The following is a 27,378-nucleotide window of genomic DNA, read 5'->3' as shown; positions in this document are numbered from 1 at the left end:
GTGGCGTGGCCTGCTGAGTGTTTCCAGCATTTTCCATTTTCATTTTAGATTGCCAGCACCTGCAGTTTTTGATGTTCAATCAGATCCATGTATCTTGCTGTTTATCGAGGTATTCCACACCATCCTGTAGATGTGTAGTCTTTCTACAGGTTGTAGTACTTTGCAAGTCTTTTTCTCCATCTTTGAAATAATGAACTGAAGCTAATATTCTCTGGCTCTTTTGAAGAAAGATCTATGAAACTTTAGTTTTGAAAGATTTCTTTTATATTTCATTGGGCTTTATGCCAAGGTTTTTAATTGCCATACTATACATGGTCAAGATTTTGACTGAAGGAACTTTTAGTAATACAAAATAATTAAATTTCCAGGCATTTTTATCTGTCAATTATTTATCCATTTATAACTCTAACTAAGGCAAGGAAGAATTTCCTCTCTCATAGGGTTGGAATTCTCTACTTTGGGTGATTTTTGGAGGCTGAATCTGAAATATATTCAAGCTGAGAGAAATTATTTCTTAAAATTTAGAGGAGTTGAGAGTTTCAGGAAGGAAGGTAGAGTTGAAGCCAGGATCAAATCAACTTTATTGTATGGTGGAACACGTTCGAGGGACCATATGGGCTGTGTATGCTCCTGTATACTGAGGCAAATCCTGGCTTGTCTTGACAGCCATGCATCTTATTTGGCACAATTAACTACCTTGTGGAGTAGGATCCTTCCATCTCAGAGAAACCAGAATTTTAAAACAACCACTCAACAATTATAGATGCGAAAAGATCAGTAACAGCAAACTAAATTAAAAGTGGCAGTACACAGATAAACAGCAGGAGGTACAGATCTGATCATTTGAGCAACTTGCTTGGTTAGAAGCAGGGGTTTGGGAAACCTCAGTAGTTTCAATGGACCTGATATTTTTAAATTAGGATGTGACATAATCATTTATGATCTTTGAAAAGGGGTTCAGTCAGATTTAATAGCTGTCAATGAACACATCTCAAGAGGTCCAATTTCTTGTGTGTTGTGTGAAGTACTTTCCAAATGTTGGAATGACGTTAGAAAAGTTATGTCGGAAAATATTTGAGAACGATGCCAACTTTTTGAATATCATTTATGGCATCCAGTAGGAGCATTTAACTCATGTCTTTCACACTCTCAGGGTGCGCTCAAGTACTTCATAGCCAAAAGGTTACTTTTGAGCAAGAGCCACTGATGTAGTACGAGAAACAGCAGCATATTTGCACAGCAAGCTCCCACAAACAGCAATGTGATAACAAGCAGAGAATTGGTTTCTTTGAATTTGATTTAGTTTAAAAATAAGTTCCACGCAATTAATAGATACAATTCAAATATAAAAGTACAAAATAAAATCATAAAGGTACAGCAGATCAGGCAGAATCTGATGGAGAAGGTTCACAATTCAGTTCCTATCCTTTCCTCAACTTTGTTTCAAGTTTCTAACATTTACAAGTTTTCATTTGCTTTTTGATATGATTCATTTGGGACAATGTAACAGCAGAGTTAGTGGATCATATAGATCTCATTACTTTCTGTTAAATGTAGGTTGTTATGCAAAATGCCCCGAGTCTCTTCCTTACCTGGATGAAAACAAAATGAAGTGTGTGAAGTTGTCCGAATGTTCTTGTTATTATAATGGGGAAATATTGGAACCTGGTGAAGGAAGAAGTGACTGCAGAAATTGGTTAAGTATTAATTTACTGATATTTTGGGGAACAAATTAATATTTCTTGTTAACCATAATACAATATTAGAACTGTAATAGACATAAATATAAATAAGATGAAGTTTAGAATGGTTCAATATTTTAAGTTGCCAAACTTTATGAAGTGAAAAGTCAGGGAAATAATTTAGCAAATGCTCCTTACGAGGGAAATAATTTATCATATGCTCTTTATCTCCTAACTTGATTACATGAAGCACCTTTAAAATGCGCCTTCAAACAGAAATGACAGTTTTTCTAAATATTGCCACATCCTTATATGGAAGTCCTATCAATGAACTCTGACCTATGGTAGGTATTACTGTTCCATACTAAGCAGGAAAGTTATCGTGCAAAGTCAAAGAAGCTCCAGACAACGAGTAGTGAAATTTTTTTTGTTATTTACATTTGTCTGAAAGCAGCCATCTTTTCAACTGAAACCTAGCTGTGAGCCCTTGTATTTTCCTTCAAGAGATTTTCTCAATTGGGAGCAACAAACTCCAAACTATGGAAATATTTTAGCTTCTTAGTAATTATTCTGCTGTTAATTTGTTGAAGCTGAAATCATGACACAAACCTTTTTCTGTTCCAGTATCTGCACTGAAGGAAAAATGAACTGTACAGGTAATTTTTTTTTAAATAAGTGTAAGTGAAGTTAGAGTAGTTATACAATGATAATATTGTCCTTCAATCTGTTAATTTACTTGTACTTAACCATACACAAAGAGATTGTTAACATTGTATAGGGCTTGAGCTCTATGGGAAATTGTAAATCAACACAGTATTGTAAGGTGTAACCACTGCTGATTCAGCAGGTTTAAACAAAGAACAGGCAAATCATCACATCAGGAAAGCTGTCAGGTTAAATTACCTAAAAGGAAGCATCATGGCACTAAAGCAGGCTGCTCCACCCTTGGGAAAGAAAATTAGGATCCTCCTACAAACGTTGCTGGACCTACTTGCATGTGCTTATACCAAGTATCCTCACTTGGTATAAGCACATACAGGTTTGCCCAGCAAATGTTTATGAGAGGATCTTCACTGACCAGTATTTCATAAAATGCAAGTCCAACAACAAGTAGGAAACTTCAATGAGAGAAAAGGGAATGGAAATATTGAACAACCTTTTTTCTTCCAAAGTCTGAAATATAAAAATTCTTAGCCAAGAGCTAAATGAAAGCACAGTGCTCACTATCTTTTCTATCCTATGTGTTCAATGTGCCATGGATATCTGCATTCAGAGAGTTATATTTTTAGATGTAATGGTAGCAGAAGAGATTATTCCGTCTTGTAATTGGTCAGGTTTTTTTCCTGGGATGTCAAGTAAAACTACTGACTCCAGCTGGAAACTTTGGTCTGGTCTCCTGTCTGGTACCATGATGCAGTGACCCTTCCTGAAATGTACAGCTGTTCAGGTAATATTCTAAAACTAATGATCATCAAATGTCAGCTTGATGTTTAATTCCTACTTACAGGCAGATACAGCATTCCAATAAATAATAATTAACATGATTTTATCTCCAAAACCCCATCAATAAGATTGACAATTGTTGATGTTACCTAGGCAGTGCAAACATTTTGCTCTACCTTTCCACCCCAACCAACACACCAAAGTATTACTCCTCAAATTCTATTAAGATAATCTTCAGGATCAGCAAATAAACATTAGATTAATGATCTTATTACTACTGGAATATCTCCAATCAACATGCAGCCCTGGGCTCAAACAATCCTTGCAATAAGAATTAATTTCAATACTGGGTAGTGGGAGGGTGGAATTAGCATTCTGGTTGAACTGATAAGGTCAACAGCAATGGTATTGCACCATGTTTAAAAGCAAAAGTAAACAAAGAAATTGCCCTATTGCCAGTTTCAGTACAACTTTTACCTGGGTATTTTGAGTGGGACTATTCGTGAGACAACTTCAGTATGTTACAAACGGAATACAAGGAATTATGTAGAGTTGCCCTGACATCAAAAAGCAGGAAGTGTCAATAATTTTCATTCTGTAAACATGGATGAAATTAGGTGTGGCAACAATTTCAGCAGATAAGCTCTTTGGCTGAAACTGGTGCAGTGACTAAGGCCAGGAGTTGGTAATCTACAAACACCTGCATTAGTCGACGTCCAGTGTGTTCACTAGACTGCTTCCTTATCGTCTGGCAATCTATTGCAGATGCTCAGCACGACACAGCGTTCGTAAGAGGGAAATACAGTTGGTGGTCTTAAAGTGGTTAAATAGCATAATGATAACACATAACAGGAACACTCACCCTCAATCAAAAGCTCAGATTAATAACTTTAATTAACAAATGCTATTTTATATCTCAAGATTCTGATGGAACATAGCCTACTCTTGACCTATTAGAGTATCAAATAATTTAACATCAACACTTAGGCAATCTGTAATCCTGTTTTAAGAGGTGTTCAATCTTATCCACAAAAATTATTGCCAATGTTCTTAAGACCTTACTCTTGTAATCTTCAAAACTTAATTATTTAAATACAAGTTTCATTATGCATAATAAAAACAGGAAATGTTGAAAATACTCAGTAGATCAGGTAGTATCTGTGGAGAGAGAATAAGAGTTGATCTTGCATCAGGACTAGGTAGAGTTAGAAACAAACACATTTTATGTAACAGAGATGGATAGAACAATGTCTCTGATAGACTAGAGACCAAGAAAAACTGAACAAGACAAGTGGTGGTGGTGCAGGCTAAGAGATTGACAAAATATTGTCTTGTTGCTGTTTAGACATTCCTACAACAACCAAAGTGTCAACAACCACAAGTTTTCCTACAACAACCGAAATGTCAACAACCACAAATTTTCCTACAACAACAACCGGAGTGTCAACAACCACAAGTTTTCCTACGACAACAACCGAGACATCAACAGCCACGAGTTTTCCTACAACAACCAAGACATCAACAGCCACAAGTTTTCCTACGACAACAACCAAGACATCAACAGCTACGAGTTTTCCTACAACAACAACCGGAGTGTCAACAACCACAAGTCTTCCTACGACAACAACCAAGGCATCAACAGCCAGAAGTTTTCCTACTACAACCAAGACATCAACAGCCACAAGTTTTCCTACAACAACCGAAATGTCAACAACCACAAGTTTTCCTACAACAACAACCGAGGTGTCAACAACCACAAGTCTTCCTACGACAACAACCAAGACATCAACAGCCACAAGTTTTCCTACTACAACCAAGATATCAACAGCTACGAGTTTTCCTACAACAACAACCGGAGTGTCAACAACCACAAGTTTTCCTACGACAACAACCAAGACATCAACAGCCACAAGTTTTCCTACAACAACCGAAATGTCAACAACCACAGGTTTTCCTACGACAACAACCGAGACATCAACAGCTACAAGTTTTCCTACAACAACAACCGAGACGTCAACAACCACAAGTTTTCCTACGACAACAACCGGAGTGTCAACAACCACAAGTCTTCCCACGACAACAACCAAGACATCAACAGCCACAAGTTTTCCTACTACAACCAAGATATCAACAGCTTTGAGTTTTCCTACAACAACAACCGGAGTGTCAACAACCACAAGTTTTCCTACAACAACAACCAAGACATCAACAGCCACAAGTTTTCCTACAACAACCGAAATGTCAACAACCACAAGTTTTCCTACGACAACAACCAAGACATCAACAGCTACGAGTTTTCCTACAACAACAACCGAGGTGTCAACAACCACAAGTTTTCCTACGACAACAACCAAGACATCAACAGCCACAAGTTTTCCTACAACAACAACCAAGACATCAACAGCCACAAGTTTTCCTACAACAACCGAAATATCAACAACCACAAGTTTTCCTACGACAACAACCAAGACATCAACAGCTACGAGTTTTCCTACAACAACAACCGAGGTGTCAACAACCACAAGTTTTCCTACGACAACAACCAAGACATCAACAGCCACAAGTTTTCCTACAACAACCAAGACATCAACAGCCACAAGTTTTCCTACAACAACCAAGACATCAACAGCCACAAGTTTTCCTACTACAACAAACGAAGTGTCAACAGCCACGAGTTTTCTTACTACAACCTCTGGTAAATAGATAAATTTTATTGTTTGAAAACTTCATGCTAAGACTCTGATGCATATCTGCAAAGGCACAGGTACTTCTCCCAAACATTTTATGAACATTGCCTTCAGGTATGGATACAGAGTATGATATTCCACAGCCTCCTGTGCCCATTCTAACTAACGTTTACCTCTAGCACAAACACTATGAAAGGAATCCACACCACTAAATGTCTTTGGATGGTTTAACCTAATTTACCATTTAAATATCAAAACTACCAACAAATTCATAAATTGTATGGTTAAATCAAATGAAGTACTTAGCAGTAGTATCTGGGAAAAAATTCCTTAGAGCCAATTAAGTACTATTAATCTATGTTGTCATTGAAACATAGGAAAAGGCAGCAATCTGCTTGTATAAAGCAAGATCCCATGAATGACAGCAAGATGCAAGAACAAATCATGTGCTGTCAGATGTTAGCTGAGGGACAAATATTTGTCAGGACACAAGTTGATCTATTTTTCGTAAAGAAAAGGCATGGAATCATTTACATCCACTTGAAAAACAAAGTCACACTTTATGATATTTTAAAGACGGCAACTTCAGCTTACATCCTTGTCACTCATGTGGATTCAATGCATAGCCTTCAGACTTGGGGATAGAAGTATGGCCAGTGGCTCAAAACTACCTGTGTTCCTGTGAGTAGCTTCATTTCTCTTATGAAATAGGACTGTCCAGTTTGCAAGCTAGTGGTTTATTCACCCAAGAGACCAGCCAAATTCAGTCAACCTCAGGGACAGACAATTGCGAACAACTCCAGGGGCCACACAGTCTCAGTCGACCCAAAGCAGTACTAAAATCACAACAGAAACAGGTCCCAGAACCTTCTCTTTTCACAGATGCTGCCTGATATGCTGAGTGTTTCCAGCATTTTTTATTTCAGATTTCCCACATCTGCAGTTTTTTCTTTACTTTCAGGACAAAAATTACAGTCGGCTCCAGAGACAGGGCAATGGCAGTCCATAGCAGGGACTGGGCAGCCAATGCCCAGTCCCTGCTATGGGCTGCCATTGGCTGTCCACTCCAGGGACTGGGCAATCACTATGCCCAATTCTGCTATCTGAACAAGCAAAAGAACAACACCTGGTATGCATGGAATGCAGCTACTTGCAGTTCCCCTCCAGTTCACACAGCATCCTAACTTGGAAATATTTCACTATTCCTTAGTTTAAATCTTAACTTCCTACCCAAGGACATTATGGGAGCGCCCACAGCAGAAGGTATCTTCTTTCTCAAGGGCATTTAGATTTGGGCAATAAATCCTGGTCTTGCTAATGACTTCCTTCGATCAAAAGATGAATTTAAAATACCCCCAAGGTTAGGCAATCATAATCGACCTTAATCCCACAAATAGTTGTCCCACAATGAAGGTGCTTGCCTAGGCTGGATTGAGTGTTACATCATGATTGAAGTACATAGCAATGGCGCATGACTACCTTACTGTTCTTCGGATGAAATTTTAGGATTAATCATGTTGACGAATAGCCGGCAGCTGGCTATCAGCCAGTTGTGCTTCCCAGACTGTTAGAGAGCTGACAAGTTGTCAAAGACCATTCCAGGGGTAGGGTCTCATGATACAACACTGGGAGCCTCAAGATATGACAACTCAGAGTCCTCTCTATCTTGCCAAGCAGCTAACCAGAGCCAAGCTCTAGTGCATCCAGCCCTCCTCATCCAAACAGGTAAGTGTAGGTGGATAAGACCATGGGCAATGAATCCAGGCAGTGAGCCAGGTCCATTACTATCCAGCCAATTAAACTGCCTGAATGTTGCCCTTATACGTGGGAAAATTAGAAGTTAATATTATGGAAGCTTACAATTAAGTGAGTCTTAGAACATATTTCATCCAAAAAGTTCCTAATGTGGGTTAGAATGGGCTAAAAATTTGTTCTGATCCATTATTGACAGAAAATTGTAGGTTGCAGAACCAGAATGTCCTTGTGACCTCTTTACTTCTGTTTTATATGTTTTATATATTCTCTTCATTTGAAAATTTAAATTTGCTATGATGGAAAGATAAACCAAAATCCAACCTGCACCAGGATTGGTATATCACAGTTAATTTTCTTTCTCTTCAATAATGAGAAAGAAGATAACTTAAGAACAACCACAACGTCAAACCTAACTCTAAGTTTATCCAAAAGTTCAAGAGGTTACCGACCTACGGAAAAGATCTTTCAAACTGAATCTTCGGACATCAGGTGTGTCAGGCACGCACAACTTAAATTCAGGCACAAAGGCCAATGCAGCACTCATTATAACCTTCCTGAATGAAAAGCCTGCAATGTGTGCTGACCTGATGGCTGAGTTTTCAACATGTGCCTCAGCTCCAGGACCTTAAACATATATTATTTTCATCATCTATCTTCATATATTAATTGGAAACATGCTGCCATTTAATATTTAAGAGGAAAAAAGTAAATAATTTGGGTGTAGAACTCTCAGAATTCTCTTTGTAGATGCCAAATGGGTCTTTATAGCTGTTATTTAACAACTTCAGCCATAATGGTGCATCTATTTATTACAAACCCTTTGTATGCATTTCACGTCTTATAATGGCAGCATTCCTAAACTGTGCCAAGAGTATTTTAGCTGCATAGTTATAGCTCTGCAATGGAAACCCAGAGTTTTCTGGGTTCCGATTTGTATATGTGAACTCAACAAACCTGCAAAAGTTAGTAATTCTGATAATGAATCACCTTTGTAGTCCAACTCAGAAAAGGATATCTTTGTCTAAAGTGTGCAGAAGATAAATGAGGGACTGACTTAGAAAATAATGACTATAAAGCAAAACTGTTGGCCTCGAGCTCAGGGACTGTCTCAGAATTTACCCTCCCCCATTTGTTCTGCTGACTCTTCACTGATGATCTTAATGTCACCAAGAAAAAAAACATGCAAATTTTTATTTATTAATTCTCCAGGATCAAAAGTATTGCTGGCAATATAAAATGCAGAGAAATCAAAACAAAACAGCAAGTTTTATTATGGTTAGGTTTGATGCTGTAGTTGTTCTTAAATAGTGCTTAAAAAGGCACCATCTGTGAAGAGTTAACATTTCAGGTCAATGTCCTTTCATCAGAATTCAGATTTAAAACCATTTTCTTTCTAGCACCTTCCTGCTCACGAGTGCCCTCTTGCTATTGAGTGGCCCTCACTTTGGAGAAGATATATAAAATCTGTGAGGGAAGGCAAATGCTATCCAATTACTGGGGAAACTAACCAGTTCAGTGAATGCACAAACACTTAGTGAAATACCTATTGTCTGTTAACTTGCCAGATTTAACAGACAATGCAGTAAGCATTTTGAAATAGCAAATATATAAGGCAAGAACTTGGTAAGCTTCTGATTTACAAAGCTATCAGTGTAACAAAGGATCAAGGATTTAAAGGAAATTGTGCATTGCAATATAGTTTACAATTTTTCCTAAATAACTTCAGATGGCCCAAAATATTTGCTCTTCAACCCACCCTATGAAAGGTAATAAACTGATCTTTCCATAAAAAGCCAAAGAAACGTTTGCTTGCGTTTTTCAACAGAGAGAATTATTGATGTAGCTTTTCTAACTTTGGAGTTATATTTCCAGTCTTCGGTGATAAGCATTTTTATGAATGAGGATAAAGCTAATATCAACCACCATCTACCGAGGCAAAGCCTTGAATCTATGGACAATATTAGGATTATTCAGCTCCAACAGGAAGACACATGTAGACATCACAGTGGGATGCAAGACTCCTCAGGTTACAAGCTCCAAGCTTTCTTCCATAATATCCAAAGAAAAATCTGGTTTGGTATTAACGGCTCTGGTATGCTTGACTGGCACAAGAGCCACTCAGACTTGAGGAATCCCCTTATTGCTGAAGTACAAAAATTACATACATTTCTACATTTATGGGCAAGGGTGGAACAATACCCAAAGCAATAATTATGGCACCTTCACATGCCGAAGACAGTTGAGGTGCGGGACAACCAAATCAATTCTCTACTACATGATTCGCTTTGTGCAGGGCCTCTGTGCAGGAATGGAAGCCAACACATCTATAATCACTCAAAGCCATTTTCAATTCTAACCATCAGGACAAGCCAAATGTTACCATTTGGTGAAACTGAATTTACACAAAATAAATTGGTAGAAAGTTTGACATATTCAGCTAAATCTGAGAAAGGCATTTTGTAATCGTTTCTTCTTCTAATTATGTTTTCCTTTTTTCAAATCTTACTTCACCAGGATGTTTAACATGGTCGAAATGGTATAATGAAAATACACCTACTCTTCAAAAGACATCAGACACTGAATTATTGAAGCAAATGCCTAAGCCATTGTGTCCATATCCTGGTTATCAAATTATCGACATTCAATGTGAAGCTGTCAAATTTCCTCTGCGCCCAATAAGTGAGATGAAGGATAACGTGACATGCGATAAAGAGATAGGCCTTGTTTGTATTTATAATCCACAGACATCCGAAGGTCTGATGTGTTTGGATTACAGGATAAGAGTTTGCTGTCACCCTTATACGCCAAGCACCAGTAGTACAGCACCCACAACAGTCCCGGCCTCATCGACCCTCTCAGTCCCGGCCTCATCGACCCTCTCAGTCCCGGCCTCATCGACCCTGTTCGTCCCGACAACAGAATCCACCTCCGTCCCGATGACATGCGTAGCAGAACCTAAACCCACGTGTCAGAGATCTTCAATAATTCTTAGTGAAAACGGCTGTGAGAAGTGGGATTGTTATTGTGAGTATCTTTTATATTTTGTACTAATTACTTTTAAATTAAAATACTTTCTGAATTATTAACTAGTCTGTTGTTACCCAAACTGTTTTTTGCTTCCAGGTCAATGCTTAATTTGGGGAGATCCTCACTATCTCACATTCGGCGGTACACAGTATGATTTTTTTGAGAACTGCACTTACATTCTTGTGGAAGAACGGATTCCAAAATACAATTTTTCCATTCTAGTCAATAATTATTTTTGTATTCCTGGCATCACCTTTTCTTGTGCAAGAGCGTTAATCATCCTTTATAATGCAAGTTCTGTAATCATCTGGACTAGCGAGGATAGGCATGTAAGTGATTTACTACTGAACGACAAATGCTTATACATCCTCTGTTGTTAAGTTGGTTTATGGCTCATCATAAAGAGGTTAGTGATAAACAAGAAAGGGATTGAAGATCAAAAGCTTAGTAAATGATGTAGGTTTTAAGAATGAAATATAGATGAAATACAGAGAACTGGAAAAAGATAATAGATAAACTACGGGAGATCCAGGCATGCTGTTGTTTGGGGTAAGTAACCAAAAGGGGTGATACACAAAATACAGAGACATAGGAGCATCACTTTCTTGAGGGATGGTATTATTTGGGCTTTCGGGTGGGGTGGGGGAATGTAGAGACAAGCCACAGAATTTGTTAAATAAGTTGTCAAATATTTTATATTGAAAACCTATATAAAGAACAATGGGAAAGTCGAACTTAGAGCAAGCTGGCAGCTATTCAGCAGTTCAATTACCAGAAAACATTACATAGTGAAATATGTCAGATATTTAAGGATTTTGATGTTGTTCGTCTTTACAGATAACTTTTGATGAAAAAATTGTGACTGCTCCCTACAGTTCGAATGGAATTAACATACGGTCAGAGAATGAAAGAATATTTATTACTATTCCCGACATCCTTGTAAACATAATGTCCTCTGGAAATACTTTTCAAATTAGATTATCACAAAAATACTTTCTGAATAATACTCAAGGACAGTGTGGTAGGTCTGATTTGCATAATTGGAAAATTAAATGAGATTCATGTTTGTGAAAATATTTATTTAGTGAGGTTGTTGATAGCATGCAGTTACTCTCAGATTGACAAAAGCACATCTTCTTCCCCAAAGGCTCTTGCTTGGATAATGCAGTTGATGAATGCAAGAGAAGGAACGGGGAAATAATGCCCACAGATTGCTGCCACATTACTGCAAATGACTGGAAGGTTTCTGATCCAAACAAGCCATATTGTGAATCTGCTCCTAAAAATCTACCCTGTACCAGTCCTCCACCTCCCTTTCCAACCTGCAAACCAGAATCGACAATTTGCAACCAACTTTTAGAAAAGTATGTGAACTACTTCCTTGTTTGTTTATTCAATGAAAATAAGGAAAGTAAGATGTCTAGATGAATTTATCTACTAAAGGTTAATATACAGATGAATTTAATGCTGTTGTAGCAACTACCCTATGTCTAACAACTTATGAATGGATGCATTAAAGCAGAAAACTACTTCCAACCAATGCTAAAAAATGTTTTGCAATTGTGTAGCTTGATATTTTACTTATCACAAAGGGACAATTGGTGGAGTGCTAAATTTCAATGCTCGATCATTTACAGAGCACTAGATGCTTCAATTTAAACCAACATTGCAAACGATCTGGCACAAATTTCAGTTTTACATTAAATTCTCTTCTGCTGCTTCTAATAAATATTGTGGAGTTCAGCTAAACTGCACCAGGATTTTGGACTGTATACCATAGCAAATGTCAGCACGTATCAGCAGTTAAGTAACATCTGGCAAAAGGGCCTCTACTGAAGTGTTTCTAATTTCTTTTCCAATTCACTTGCTTAATTGTTTCCTATGTTTATTAAATGTATCCTCCTTTAAATTACATCTGAGGGTCCTGGCCATCAAGATGACTGAATTCCAGATCTTTTCAAGTTGGCCTATTTTGGTCAAAGGCTCTTTTATTTTAATATCTTGTACACATTAATGAACAGTTGATAAATAATTTTAGATCAGCAGAAATATGAAAATTATGAACCTCTTCATCAATAACGTTGTTTTTAAACAAGGGTTAGATAATCCATTTGGCAATCGCAGTAATGCCAAGTTTCTCAATCTTATTTTTACAAATTGGTAATAATGATTAGTTGACAAAAATGTTTTTCAACCAATAAGTGATTTTATTTAAGGGACAGAATATATTTATTCAAGTCATATTATTCTTTTTTTATCATCAGCAATGATTTGAAAATGCCTGTTGTTTTGAACAATATTTGCTCTGCCAAAAGTTCAGCTGATAAACATAGTATTTAACCAAATCACATAACCCATAAGGATGCGATTTGCTCTCTGTATTAATACAGTTGACCTCAAGAGACATGGTGTTGTACAGCACAAAAGTGGGTTCTTCAGCCCACCAAAACCAAGTCATCCATTGTACCCATCTACACGAATCCCATTTACCCATTTTAGGTCTGTAGCTTTCTATGCCTGGGGAATTCAAGTATTTGATTATATGCTTCTTATATGTCATGAGAGCATCCACTGCCGTCATCTCTTCTGGCAGCACACTCCAACCACCCTGTGCAAAAGAAATTACCCCTCAGATCCCTTTAAACCTTTTACCTCTCACCTTAAAACTATGCCCTCTTGATTTTGATACCACTACAATGGGTACAAGGTTTTTTACTATCGATCCCCCTCATAATTTATGTACATCAGATCACCCCTCAGCCTTCTTCACTCCATGAAAAATAAACCCAGCCTATCCAGTCTCTCAAAGTAATTCATAAATCGGGCAACATCCTGGTAAATCTCCTCTGTACCCTCTCCAGCACAATCACATCCTTCCTATAGTGTGATGACCAGAAATGCATAATACTCCATGTGTGCCTAGCTAATATTTTATATAGTTGTAACATGATATCCCAGCTCATCTATGCCACATCCAATGAAGGCATGCATCCCCTGTCTTCTTCAACACCTCATTCACCTGTGCTGCCACTTTCAGGGATCTATGGACTTGTACTCCAAGGTCCCTCTGTTCATTAGCACTCCCTAAAACCCTACTGTTCACTGCGTACATCCTATCCTTTCCTTCTGATGGGCTGTTAGTAGGGTTCCATTATTTATCTACTGATTCCTTACACTAGCGAGGCAAGTCCAACTAGAGATCATGTCAACTATTAAATCAGGAGTGACTCCTACAATATACCATACAAGTGCAAGATAGAATTGCATTTTGCTGAGATGTGCCCACTTGAGTCTGATTGTTCTTGAACCAGCCCAGCAATTGCACTTGCTGCCCACACAATACCCATGGCCAGACATTTTACAAACATTTTACTCTCATCCTCTAACATGCTTGTTTGAGTATCTATCTTCTTCTGCCTTACTAATATTCAAAGATTCTGCTTCATTGCCCTTTGAGGAAGAGAGTTCCAACAACTCACAGCAATCTGGGGAGAACTGGTTTAACAACAATCTGGAGAGCAGTCTAGCTTAACTGGGTAACCCTTTCTTTTCTGACAGTGACACATAATTCAGAATTCTCCCAAAAGAGGAAAAACCTTTTCCACATTTACCCTGTGAAGACCCATCAGGATTTTATATATTTCAATCACTCACTCTTCTAAATGCCAGTGGATACAAGCCTAGCCTGTCCAATCTTCCCTCATAATAGTTTAAGAGTGGCAACCAGGCAGGTAGTGAATTATACTGTGAAGCTCAGTGCTGTCAAAGGCCTTTGAACCACTGTTAAATGTCCCTGATGAATGGAGATATTTGAAAAATTCAGAAGTACTTAAGTAGCAAAAAACAAAAAGCTATTAAAATAATTTACTCAAAACACATTTAAGTGATGGAAATTAAAACTCTAAAATTAATTAAAATGATGAAATTTCCACTTACCTGCACTTAACTCTCCAGTCAAAATTGGCGATATGAATGAGTTCGAGCTGCACTTACAGATGAGGAATTGGGTGCCAGGTGCGTCCATCCCTTCAGCTCGGGACACCTGTGGCGGAGCAGGAGGGCAAGTGCGGAGGGACCTGACACCCATTCAGTGCACAGGTGCAGAAGCCAGGAAGGCGCTGCAGTTCGCTCTGGGTGAGACTGCCCGGTGCAACAGCGGATCAGGGTCTGAGAGTCTCTGCTGGTTCAATCGGTGTGTGAAGAGGGCATAACTCAACCGGGTGACAACAAATGATGAGCACCCGATGGCGTCTTCCTGGATGTGCCGGGTGAAGAACTGGAAAGGATAAATTATGTCTGGAGTCTTGTTCTCAGCAAAAACACGCCATATATTTAAATAGCATAATAGACTTAACGGTGTTTAAATCTCATCCCCATCCATTAGGCAAGAGGCTACTTTCTCCTTTATTATAGAAGGTGGTATACTTTATGCCACGAAGCTCACACAGCTGGGAGCAAGACAATGGTGAGCAGCATCCATGTGAGATGGGTCATACAATTGATATGTTTACCAATGAACAAAAAAAAATTTAGCCTGTTAAGTTAAGTATTTTAAATTAATTATTATTATAAAGAACAATTACTCTTATGCTGTCTCTTTTTTGTTTACATCGTAGACCATTTGAAAAATGCAGAAATCTTATTCCCCAGGAAGTTTACCAGTATTACAACTCTTGTCTCTTTGACCAGTGCAACACAAAATCCACACAAATTGTCTGTTCCAGTTTACAAGCTTGTGCCCTGGCTTGTAATAGCATAGGCATATGTGTGGACTGGAGAACATTAACAAATGGCTACTGCAGTAAGTATGAAATAATTGTAGTCTATAATCCAGATGTGATAGATGATATTTATCAAGAAAGAATGAAAAGTATGGGGCTTTTTATCCAGAGGGAGTTAATAATTTGATATGGGGGATATGTTGATGTAATGATATCAAAATGAAGCTTAAAAAGTATGGACTCCCAGTGTTCTTTGAACTGTAGAATATTAAACAATTCTAATGTTCACTGCATTTACATTGCAAATGAAACTGGTCTCATTTTGGATGGGCATTTTTGTAAATTTGCCATCCTCTAGGAATTACTGCATTGTGGTAACTGGCAGGTGAACACTTAAAATTTGTACTTAAAGGGTTTATTATTCCTGACATTTCTTAAAGTTTGAGTGTCAGATATAGCGGATTGTATTCTCCTGCATTGCCAATAGGTGCATGGAGGTGTGAGGCAGCAGTACTAGCTGCACCAACTGCTGCATCACCACTTCATAACTGGCACCCATTTCTTAATTGCTTGTTGATATTTATCAGAGTACTTTAATGCAAAACACGTCACATCTTTATATGCTTTTCCAGATTATAGCTGCCCCAAGGGGTTAATTTACAAGCCTTGTGCAAGTCAGGACAATAATCACTTTGACAATAAGTAAGTATTAACCATTGTCAGGGATGCATTGAGGGAACTGTCTGATGAAGCCATAATCAAAACTTATTAGCAGTCAGACATTATAAAAACTTAAATTTACTTCTTTTATGGAAAAATGTCTCTGAACTGTGTTGAACAATGGTACATATAACCACACCTTTGTTACCACAGTTAAGGAATTTAGCACCAAACTATTTCTCAGAAAAAACATTCACAAAACAAATCTTTATTTTTAACTTAGTATAACAAGCTCCAATGGAATATTCCAGATTTTGCTCACCAGTGAGGAAATTCATCAATGGTGCACAAAATACAATTGTGACTTTATAGAAGTATTTTGGAGGCAATGAAATCAAAGAGCCTGGTTGAACAATCTGCCCAAATATAGAAAAGTCTGGAAACAAATCAGCAACTCTGTGGACAGAGAAACAGAATTAACATTTCAGGCCAATGATTCTTTTTCAGAACTGGAAAAATGGTAAAACCAGTGTGCAAAATGCAACAAAAAATGAAGTGGAGAGATCGGGGAGAACATCTGTAATAGGATAGAGATCTCTTTTCCATTTAAGATGGAGGGTGACCAACCTGAAACTTAAATGTTGTTTCTCTTTTCACAGATGCTGCCTGACCTTCTGAGCATCTAAATAACTTTTTGTTTTGTTTCAAATTTCCAGCATCTGCAATTTTTTGCAGTCTGGTTAAACAGTATTGCACGGCTCTGGTTTGAGCATTGTGATAGCTGGATAGATTTTGTTATAGTAAGAGAATACATTGGACAGAATCTTGCTGATCAATGGCAGCATTTCATCAGCAAACGGCCAGAATTTACCCCCATTAGGTACAATTAATTTGAGATAACATGTTCAGGGCTTTGATGTAAGCGTAACTAATTACTTAAATCCAGAATCTGCTAACGTATTCCAGTTGCCAAACCTGTCAGTATGCTGTGCCACTAGACTCTGCATGGAGTTTAATGGTGAAGCATAAACTTGCTGAGACACCCAAGTATTTACACTGGGGAATCTACTCATTGCTCCTGTATCAGGGCAAAGAGACAGTCTAAAATATTCTGGCCTGGCACATGATCTCCAATCCATTCATCTTCAAAGAGGTTTTTGCAGTTTTGAGTCAGAAAGGTCAGAATGAGTTACATTTTTAAAAAAACTTGTTTAACTTGATTAAAACATTACGACAAGGGTTTTAGTTGACTTCATTCTATTTGAATATTTTGTTTAACTTTCTGTTTCATTTTTAATCATTGTTGAATGCTTCTGAATGCATCCAAATTTCAGCAGCCTCGACTGACAGTAAAGTCGAGGGGGGTGAGGTTTGTGTGGGGTGGGGTGGGGTGGGGTGGGGGGGGCACCTTGCTGTATGCCAAAGGTTTCCAACAGTTTTGTTGGGGGCTTGTTCTCTCCCATCCATATGTTGCAGAGCAAGAGAATCACCCACTCAAAACAGTTTTCGGGTCGGATAGAAACATATTTGTTTGATAACTCTATCACCTCGAGTAAGGAGAAAGACACTCATTACCAGCACAGTGAACAATCTCTCTCATTGTACAAAATATGGCATTTTTTATATGCATTTAGCGATAAGGTCAAGCATCTCCACAAACGCACAGACTTTCACTGCTTGGCCAACCCAAGATGAGAAGTTGTATGATCACTCACTTCTGACAACATCTTGCCCACATGATCATCTTGTGCTTACAGACACCCAGTCAGGTAATCTCATGTCTAAGGTATCCTTTAGTTCATTTGACACCTTGATTACCATGGTGATGGTACTAGAATCAGATCTGTTACCTCCATTTACCACATTCTTCTCTGTGTCTTTTGTGTATCTCTTATTTCATGCTGCCGTGCAAGATCAGGTCACGCTTGACTCACCCTATGCTTTAATAATATAATATGCAGGTGAACCCCACAGTCTGGTTCCCTGTGTCCATTGTCATATACCACATCGTATAACCCAACAATGTTATGCAAAACCCTGGGTCTATGCATGGCATCACTGATCAGGACAGGACACTCAGTCAGCATCTTGGGTTGAACTAAGAAAGGCAGGACAGTGGAGAGTGTAATGTGGTAAGTGCAGCAGTGGGTCCCACTGAGCAATTTTCAGGCCATATATTCCTACAGTAGGGAAGAAAAGATCTCTCTTTACCTTCCCAGCCATCCACATCAGCACTTCAATGAGCCAACATCACCAAGTCTCTCACCAATACTTTCATTGTGAAGTGCATTCTCCTTGACCCTTACTCACTAGTATAATGCTGCCCCCACCATTACATTTGCTGGTTTAATCGGTGTACTGTTTTCATTTCTTTTAAATAAACCTGTTTTTCAGCATGCTGAGCCGTAGCCAAAGATTGTCCCTCCTGTCAGAAGGCTGCTTTTGTCCAGAAGGAATGATTCTTTCTGAAAACAGGACTACATGCATTAACTCAAGTGAGTTGCTTTATTTTTTAAGTTAAATATAGCACAAGCTATATCAATAGTAAACCTTAAATAAATGCATATTTAATTAATAATTAAATCAATTTGTTATTTGTGGAAATATAATGCAGGCAATAAAATTGTACTCGATTCTACAGGTTGCACAGACAGCTTGGGAAATATAAAATATGTAAGTGTTCTTTTCCTTCAAAACACTACATAACTAAAGGTTCTCATTTATTGTATTACACTGCATTTATGAGTAGAAGTTACTTTGCATCCAAAAGGCCTGAAGTGTAAAGACCAATAAAATGTTATAACTTTCATTAAATCTGCTCTCCATCATGTCCATGTGACAGGCCAAAATTCTCCATACTACCTTAACCTACCTTCCCTCTTATAATATAATAGCAAAAAAGACCACAGGAAACAACTCCTTCCCTTCTTTGGACACAGTCATATTGACTTTACAAATGTGGTGAATAAATCTGCTATTTTACAAAATGTTTCACGTTTCAGCTTCAGATACAGCATTCTACCATGCACAAAACCCAAGCTATGTATGGAAGAATTCCCTCCAGTGGACAGAGTGCAGAGAAGTATGGGGAGCAGTTGAGCATCAGAGAAAGAATGAAACCAGGAGGGAGAAGCCTGAGACAGGCTTGAGATCTGGGAGAAATGTGGAGACAGAATCAAGATCTGGAGTGGGGATGATAGGGAGGGGAGAGGATTAGGACTTGGGGACAGAAGGAATGCTGGGAAGGAGACTTGGAAGAGATGCAGAGAGAGAATTGCAACCTCACTTGGGAATTGTGGAACTGAAAAGGGATTGATACCTAAAGATAGAGTTATGGGAGGAGGGAGAGCTCAGAAAGAGGACAGAGGATTCAATGGTGTGGAAGATCAAGGAGAAAGAGAAGGGAATAAGATGTGGAGAGTAAATTGGGATCTAAAGTCGGCAGGGGAAGGGGGAAGTGAGTCAGAGAAAGGACTGAGAGCAGTCAAGGGATGGGTGTATCCATGAGAGTTTTGAGACATGAGGATTTGGGAGAGGTGATGATCAGAATGAAGATTAGGATCTGGGGATGGGGGAGCAGAAGGGTTCTGAGAGAGAATCAAAACTCATACATCTTTTCCTGTATGTTTCATTCCAAGGAAGGAGAAATATGGAGAGATTCTACTGATCAATGCACCTTCAAGAAATGCATTAAATCTCGGGTTGGTATCACATTTTATTTAAATGTGCCCTACTTTTGAAGACTGTTAACAAATGCATATCAATGGGTTGATAAATCTATTTAAAATCTAATTAACATAATATTTAGAAGCAAATAAAATGCAAAAGGAACTGAAGTACTGTGGTGACACAAAGGTTCAATTCCCAGACTAGTAATCCCCAGAAAACTGGACTAACAATCCAGCAACCAAAGTTCAAATCCCACCAGGGCAGCTGTGGAATTTAAATTCAGTTCTTAATCTGAAATTTGTGCCACTGATGATGATGAAAACAACTGGACTTTCACAAAAACCTATTTGGTTCATTGATGTTGTTCGGGGAGGAGAACTGTTATCCTTACCCAATCCTTACCCAAACACACACCATGTGGTTGGCTCTTAAATGCCCTTTGAAATGGCTGAGCAAGCCACTCAGTTATACCATTACCATTATGTTCAAACAAAGAAGGAATTAATCCAGTCAAACCACCTGGCATCCAATGGGGCATATTAAATGATTTGGGCACTTTGGTTAATGACCTGCAACTGTAACATCTGGTAGCGACCAAGGCCCACACCCTTGTGTGCCACTGAACAGGTTTCACTGAAGGCTTATCCTTTTGAGTATTTTGCCATGGCAGAGGCAATTTGGACATGGCAAGTTACTTCCAGACCCTCATAAGACCTCACAAGGTCCTCACAAACATCTGGGACTGCCTGACATAGTTGTACACACAGAATCATACCTTGCCGACAATATACCAGACTCCCAAATAACAGTCACATCAGCAAGACTAACCCACTAGAGTTGGCGGCATAGTGGCATACAAACAAGAGGGAGTGGTCCTTGGAGTTATCATTGTTGACTCCAGACCCCTGGAAGTATTATGGTATCAGGTCAAACATGGGCAAGGAAACATCCTTCTGATTACCACCTACCATCCTCCCTCTGCTAATGAATCAGTGCTTGTTCATTTTGAACAACTGGAAGAAGCACTGAAAGAAGAAAGGGCACAGAATGTACTCTGGCTGGGGAATTTCAATGTCTGCCATCACGAGTGGCCTAATAGCACTACCACAGAGCAAACTGGCAAAGTCTTGAAAAACACAGTTGCCAGACTGGGTCTGTGGCAGTTACTGAAGCAACAGGAGGATAAACCAATGTGACCTCATCCCCACCAATCTACCTGTGGCAGATGCATCTGTTCATTACAGCATTGTAGAAGTGAGTGGCATGCAGCCCTCGTGGAGACAAAATTCCATTTTCACGCATTTTCCCTGTATCACTAAATGGGATAGACTCAGAAGCAGCTCAAAACTGGGCACCCATGAGGTGCTGTGGACTATCAGTAGCAATGTCCACCCACCACAATTTGTAACCTTATGGCCTGGCATATCCCTCACTCTACCACTACTATCAAGCAATGAAATCAACCCTAGTTCAATGTGTGGGAAGGGCATGCTGCCAGCAGCAGCAGTATATCTGAAAGTGAAGTGCCATCCCAGTGAGGCTGCAGTACAGGACTACGTGATTGTTGAACAGCAAAATAAGCATATAATGGACCCAGGTATACTGCAGCTTACACATTTGGACTGAGACAAAGTGATGGAGGGAATTGAGATGGGTAAGATTCTCAAGGCCATGAGTTTTTGTTAGGTGGGTTGGGGTGGGGGGTTAGTTGTGGATCATGAGACCATTTATAGTTCTCAAGAACAAAGGTTATGCCAATGAAATCATATTTTAACTGAAAATTACATAACTGTACTTGATTATGAGTATTGCTGTGTTTCTGTGTGATTCCAGTGCTATTCATATTTCAATAACATTTATATCATTAACTAATTGTAAGATTTCTGTGTGTTTAGACGAGAACGATTTGGGCTGAAGATCGCTGCTGTCACTCATGTTTATTAAAAGAAGGTATTCACATGACTTCTTTATTCCCAGTTACATTTAGGTCATTCTTAGTGACAGTTTAAAGCAATTGTAAACTTTGAAGGTGTGAGGGGGTGGGGGGAGAACGTTGAGGGACTAAAAAATAGAATATTTTTAAAATAGAATTGGTCTGGTGGCTAACTATTTTGTCCAATTTTACATTGATAAAAAGCACAGGGACAGTCTCATGTGTTTCAGCTGGAGCAGCGGAGTACCACTAATGGCCCTGTCACTGTGGAGAGAAAAATCAGTAGAAAAAATATATGCAGTACAACCAGAAACATTACCGGTCTCTAGGATATGAAACCTTCTACATCTGATTGCATTTGTTCTCATTTCTTCTGACGCTATTTTACACAGACTGCAGATTTCAACGTCTGTCTTTTGGAACTATTAACCTAAATTCACACATTAAAGCCAAGGAATTCCTTTTGAATTCATAGTGGAATGTTCCTCAATTTCACTCCAGCAAACAACTCATCTTCACCCCAATCACAGATCATCTAAAATAAGTATGGTGGGCACAACATACAAGTGAATAAAAATATTTCAATTGAATCACCCTGGCAACTGGGATTTAACTACTGTGGTACCTCTCCAGTGACAGAAAGGAAATACTGGAAACCCAACTAAAATCCTTAAAATCTTAATTAATCATAGATTACTTTCCCCTCCAGCCATCATAAAGTCATCTGACTGGCTATACAGCAATTCTTATCCAGCGAGCATGCCTGAGGCCAAGGCTAACTAATTCAATTGTTTCCTTCCTCCTCCTTCATCTTCTAAATAGGCCCTGCTAGGGATGACAAATTATGCAAATTCTACTACAGTGGTTGCTCTGTTGCAGTAGAAATATGATGCATGTGTTGTTCCTTGTTTTGTTTTTAATGATGAGTTGTTTTCAATTATATTTTCAAGGTAATACTTTGGACATCTGGTGAACATCCCCACTCATCCCCTCGATATAATTGGGAGGCTGACACAAAATCCCTCCATATCCAAAAATAGCTTGGTGGAAATGAATGGGTCTGGTGGGAAGTATCTGAAAGCCAGCATCATGATAGGCCAAAAGGCCTCATAAGAAATAGAGAAAAATATGAGATATAAGATGAAAATTAGCTCTAACTTAAATCCTACCATCAGGCGAGCAATTCTCTGGGTCTCCTGGGGCCAGATTGGAATTGTAGTGTTCACATTTCCAATGTACCTGAAGAGATTAATCATGCAAAGCATTAACCAAATGTATCTGGTTGGTTCATATACTATTTCTAAATTATAAGCAAGTAAAAATCCAGTTATTTCCTGGTTGATTTATTTGGTTTTTATAATTTGGACATCTAGCTAAAATTTTCCTCACAAGACCAATACACTTACTGGTAGCACCACTGAGCTAAATTGCCAATCCATAGCTAGGGTCTTTCTGTTCAGTAAAGCACACTACCATATTGTACAAGGTTCATTTATTCAGGGCGTCTGAGGGTGTAAGTGGGTTAAAAATCACAAATTACTTCAGTACTATAATTCCAAGCAAACTCCTCTCCAAACTCCTAGACCACTCAACATCTCACTTTGCAACTGGGCCCTTGACTTCCTGACCAACATAGCACAATCAGTAAGGATAGGCAGCAACAACACCACCACAATTCTTCTCAATACTGGTGCCCCACAAGGCTGTGTCCTCAGCCTCTTACTTTACTCCTAGATGCTCATGACTGCATGGCCAGATTCTGCTCTACCTCCATCTACAAGTTTGCAGATGACACCACCATAGTGGGCCAAATCTCAAATAATGATGAGTCAGAGTAAAGGAAGGAGATAGAGAGTCGAGTGGCATGGGGTCATAACAACAACCTTTCCCTCAATGTCAGCAAAACAGAAGAACTCGTCATTGACTTCAGGAAGGTGGGGGGGGGGGGGGGAGGGTGAGGGGGTGCACATTTTCCTCTTTACATCAACGCCACTGAAGTCAAGAGGGTTGAGAGCTTCCTAGGAGTGAACATCACCAATAGCCTTCCTGGTCCAACCACGTAGATGCCATGGCTAAGAAAGCACACCAGCACCTTGACTTCCTCAAGAGGCTAAAGGAATTTGGCATGTCCCCTTTGGACCTCACCAATTTTTATAGATGCACCTTAGAAAACATCCTATCCGGATGCATCATGACTTGGTATGGCAACTGCTGTGCCTGAGACCACAAGAAATTGCAGAAAGTTGTTAACTCAGTTCAGCACATCACGGAAACCACCATCCCCTCCATGGAGTTTGTATACACTTCTCACTGTCTTGGTGAAGCAACCAATGTAGTCAAAGACCCCATCCACCCTGGACATTCTCTCTTCTCCCCCCTCCCATGGGGCAGAAGATCAAAAGCCTAAAAGCACGTACCACCAGGCTCAAGGACAGCTTCTATCCTGCTGTTATAAAACTATTGAATGGTCCTCTAGTACGATAAGATGGGCTCTTGACCTCACAATCTACCTTGTCATGGCCTTGCACCTTATTGTCTGCCTGCACTGTACTTTCTCTGTAACCATAACACTTTATTCTTGTTAAACTTATTCTGCATTCTGTTATTGCTTTTCCCTTGTACCACCTCAATGCACTGATGTGATGAAATGATCTGTATGGATGGCATGCAAAACAAAGTTTGTCACTGTACCTCAGTACATGTGACAATAATAAACCAATTTACCAATTCCCCTCTTAATTTGATTTTCCTTTCTGCCCACTTTGAAATGTCTGCAGGAATTACAAGGTTTCATATTTGTCATCCAATTCTGTTATTCATTATCCTCCATCAGAGTTGTCATCCATAACATTTGATGGAGGATAATATGACGTCTTATATTTTAGTCAGTTGCTCCTCAGGAATCTAACTAACCAAATGATTTCCTTACCCCTTCTTCTAGTTATGTTCTGCTAGGAATGACACTTATACAAGTTCTATAGTATTAGTTGTCCTGTTGCAAGTAGAAACATTTTGTTTGTGTTTTTCTTATTTTTTAATGCTGAATTGTTTTTCATTATCTTTTCATAGATGCTTGTCAGATGTTGGTTTATTCCAAAATTGTCACACAAGCAAATTCAAGCTGCTGGGCACAAATTAACATGGCAAAATGTCAAGGTAGCTGCCCTGGAAAATTTGAGTAAGTACTTCTTTAGAATAACTGTAGGAGGCTAGAGATTTCAGAGATGTAAAGGAGAGCTGCAAAAGATGGCACAGCACAAAATCTTTTAACATGAAAGAACTGGAGGAACAGAAAGAGAGCCCAACCATATCTTGCTAAGATTGCCCCTCTGACAATGTAATTGTCTGAGTGGATGACATAATGTATTGTGAAACTAGATGGGCAACTAATTAGAGGCCAGGGATCATCAGTGAGAACAGATTTCATACAGGCCAAGGAAGTCAACCAGAACTTCCAGGATTAAAGGAATATTTCAACTTAATTTGCCAGTGACCAATCCAACTATATCTTTCTGACATTTTTAGAACTTTTTCCAGCCAAAGGAAAGAACATGAGAAGGAGGAGTAGACCTCTTTGTGTGGCTCCTTGAGTTTGCTCTGCCAATGATTTGATCTTAACTTTAGCTACACTTACCTATTTGTTTCTCATAAACCACAATTACTCTGTGAACCAAAGATCTATCTCAGCCTTTCTTAAATGATTCATCATACAGGAGGGCAGGGTAAATATGTTGAGTTAGATCCGTCTTTCTGAAAGCAAGGACAATTCCCTTTGGTTGGAGCTATCAAAATCTCTCACTGTTCAATGTAAAATATGTAATTTTACACAGCAGAAAATGAAATCACTGTGCTAACTCATATGCAGGGTGAGAGAGGAAAGGTGCTACAAATCCCAGTTATTTAGTCTCATCATTTAACTATTCTGGTGTGCTCTGTGTATTTTAAGGTGTTTCTTAATTCAGCTGACATCCAATCTATGCTGAGACTCTTACCATAATATGTGGTCTCTATTGATTGATTTTTATTTGAACTGATACACAATTTGCCTCCCTCTTCCAGATTTGACACTGTTACTAACAGCATGATAAAAGAGTGTAGCTGTTGCCAAGCAACCAGGACTGAAAACAGGACAGTGAATCTCAATTGTGGAAATGGAGACAGTGTGCCTTACAACTATACTTACATAACAGCATGCAAGTGCAACAGTAACAACTGTCATAATAATGTACCAGCTTAATTGAGCACAATTCCTACCATCTGCTGATCCTGAAATCTAAAATTGTAACCAATTTGCAGATATCTTTTAATGATTTTCCTCATGTAGTATTTGGCTGGTAAAACCTCTTTAAAAATAAGGTACTTTCAACTGATTTTTATAAAGAATCATGGGATCTTCGCCATAATTTTAACAAGATAATTCAAACCCATCAGTTATTAAAATTAATAAATGCATGGAAAGAAATATTGTGTGATGTATATTGTTCTTAAATTAATTTAGACTATCAGCTCATTGAAGCTCAGTCCACTAAAACAGAAAATACTGGAAACACTCAGCGGGTCAAGCAGCATCTGTGGACAGATAAACTAACTTGGAATATTAGAACGTAGAACAGTACAGCACAGAACAGGCCCTTCGGCCCACAATGTTGTGCCAACATAGCTAGTCCCTTCTACCTACAGAATGCCCATATCCCCCCATTTTCCATTCTGTTTCTTTTTGCACAGTATTAAAAACTTTGCCAACTTCATAATCATAGCAGTGTAGAAGGATTTGGTTTATTGCCTGCACACAAATTTTCAGTTTGTGACAAACTCTTCATGACTTAACCTGGGATCGCCATTATTATGTGTTTTATAGCAGTGGGTCTGATGTAATCTCCAACTAGAAACATCTGTTCTACAATTGCAGTGCTTTTGTATCTTGTCTCCAGACGCACATGAAATTTGTTACTCTATTAGAACAAGGGACAGAAATGAAATAAGAAGGCACTGATAAACATTCAACTTTAGTTCATCAGCAGGAGCTGTTTGTGCTAATAACCAGGCAACACCTGGAATATTGCATCACAAAACCACATCATCTGCTGAAAGTCCAAGACTTTGCTGAGAATTCTTTAGCGTCACAGAGTCAGAGTGTTGTACAGCATAGAAACAGCCCTTCAGGTCCATGCTGACCTTTATCCCCAGCTCCATTAATCCCATTGCCTGCATTAGCATCGTATCCTTCCATGCCTTGCCAATTTAAGTGTCTGTCTAAATGCCTCTTGAACATAGTAATTGTATCTGATTTCACCACCTCCTCTGGCAGCATGTTCCAGAACTTTCTGTGCATTAGACACTTGACTGATTTTCTAACACTTTGCCTACGGTTCAACAATGATAAATTTTATATTTATTGAACTTCAGAACAATTCTTTTAAATGAAGTTGATGGATCAATCACTTTACTGCTTGTTCACTTCCATGAATTCAATTTCATGAAGTAGGAGAGCTGGAAATTTTTGTTGACTATCACAAGTGTTATCTAACATCTTGTGGACAGTGAAAACTTACCACAGCTACTTGTTTTGTGACAGACAATGTGCTGCGTTTGTACACAAGGGTTGTTGAATGGAGCAGTATAATTACTCTTGTATCTGGCTCATAGACCAGTGAAAGTGAAGTGGTTCAATGTCTCTTCTGAAAGACACCAACTTCTACAATTCAGTCCTCACTCAGCACTGGACAGTTGAGTCAATTTAGGTTTTGAGCTCAACTTTCTGAAGTAGATCTTAAACCTACAGCCTTTGCCTGTAATTCTAT

General features: G+C 38.8%; 1 protein-coding gene across 1 annotated transcript in view; it reads left to right on the top strand.

Moving 5' to 3' along the window:
• The window catches only part of LOC127580302 (mucin-2-like), a 29,178-nt gene extending 3,208 nt beyond the window's left edge, over positions 1–25,970 (top strand). Inside the window, exons 5-19 of the mRNA XM_052033589.1 lie at positions 1,558–1,696; positions 2,307–2,338; positions 4,471–5,820; positions 10,082–10,591; positions 10,691–10,923; positions 11,432–11,615; positions 11,742–11,958; positions 15,211–15,395; positions 15,948–16,017; positions 18,370–18,470; positions 18,617–18,648; positions 19,614–19,676; positions 21,540–21,594; positions 24,647–24,755; positions 25,637–25,970. Coding sequence (XP_051889549.1) covers positions 1,558–1,696; positions 2,307–2,338; positions 4,471–5,820; positions 10,082–10,591; positions 10,691–10,923; positions 11,432–11,615; positions 11,742–11,958; positions 15,211–15,395; positions 15,948–16,017; positions 18,370–18,470; positions 18,617–18,648; positions 19,614–19,676; positions 21,540–21,594; positions 24,647–24,755; positions 25,637–25,814 — 3,458 coding nt within the window. The 3' untranslated portion in view covers positions 25,815–25,970. The remainder of the gene's footprint in view (positions 1–1,557; positions 1,697–2,306; positions 2,339–4,470; positions 5,821–10,081; positions 10,592–10,690; positions 10,924–11,431; positions 11,616–11,741; positions 11,959–15,210; positions 15,396–15,947; positions 16,018–18,369; positions 18,471–18,616; positions 18,649–19,613; positions 19,677–21,539; positions 21,595–24,646; positions 24,756–25,636) is intronic.
• Positions 25,971–27,378: the final 1,408 nt, after the last annotated feature.

Source organism: Pristis pectinata, chromosome 19 (assembly GCF_009764475.1).
Source record: "Pristis pectinata isolate sPriPec2 chromosome 19, sPriPec2.1.pri, whole genome shotgun sequence".
Classification (NCBI taxonomy): domain Eukaryota; kingdom Metazoa; phylum Chordata; class Chondrichthyes; order Rhinopristiformes; family Pristidae; genus Pristis; species Pristis pectinata.
Note: the sequence above shows the minus strand (reverse complement) of the source record. Positions and strands in the feature narration are given on the sequence as shown.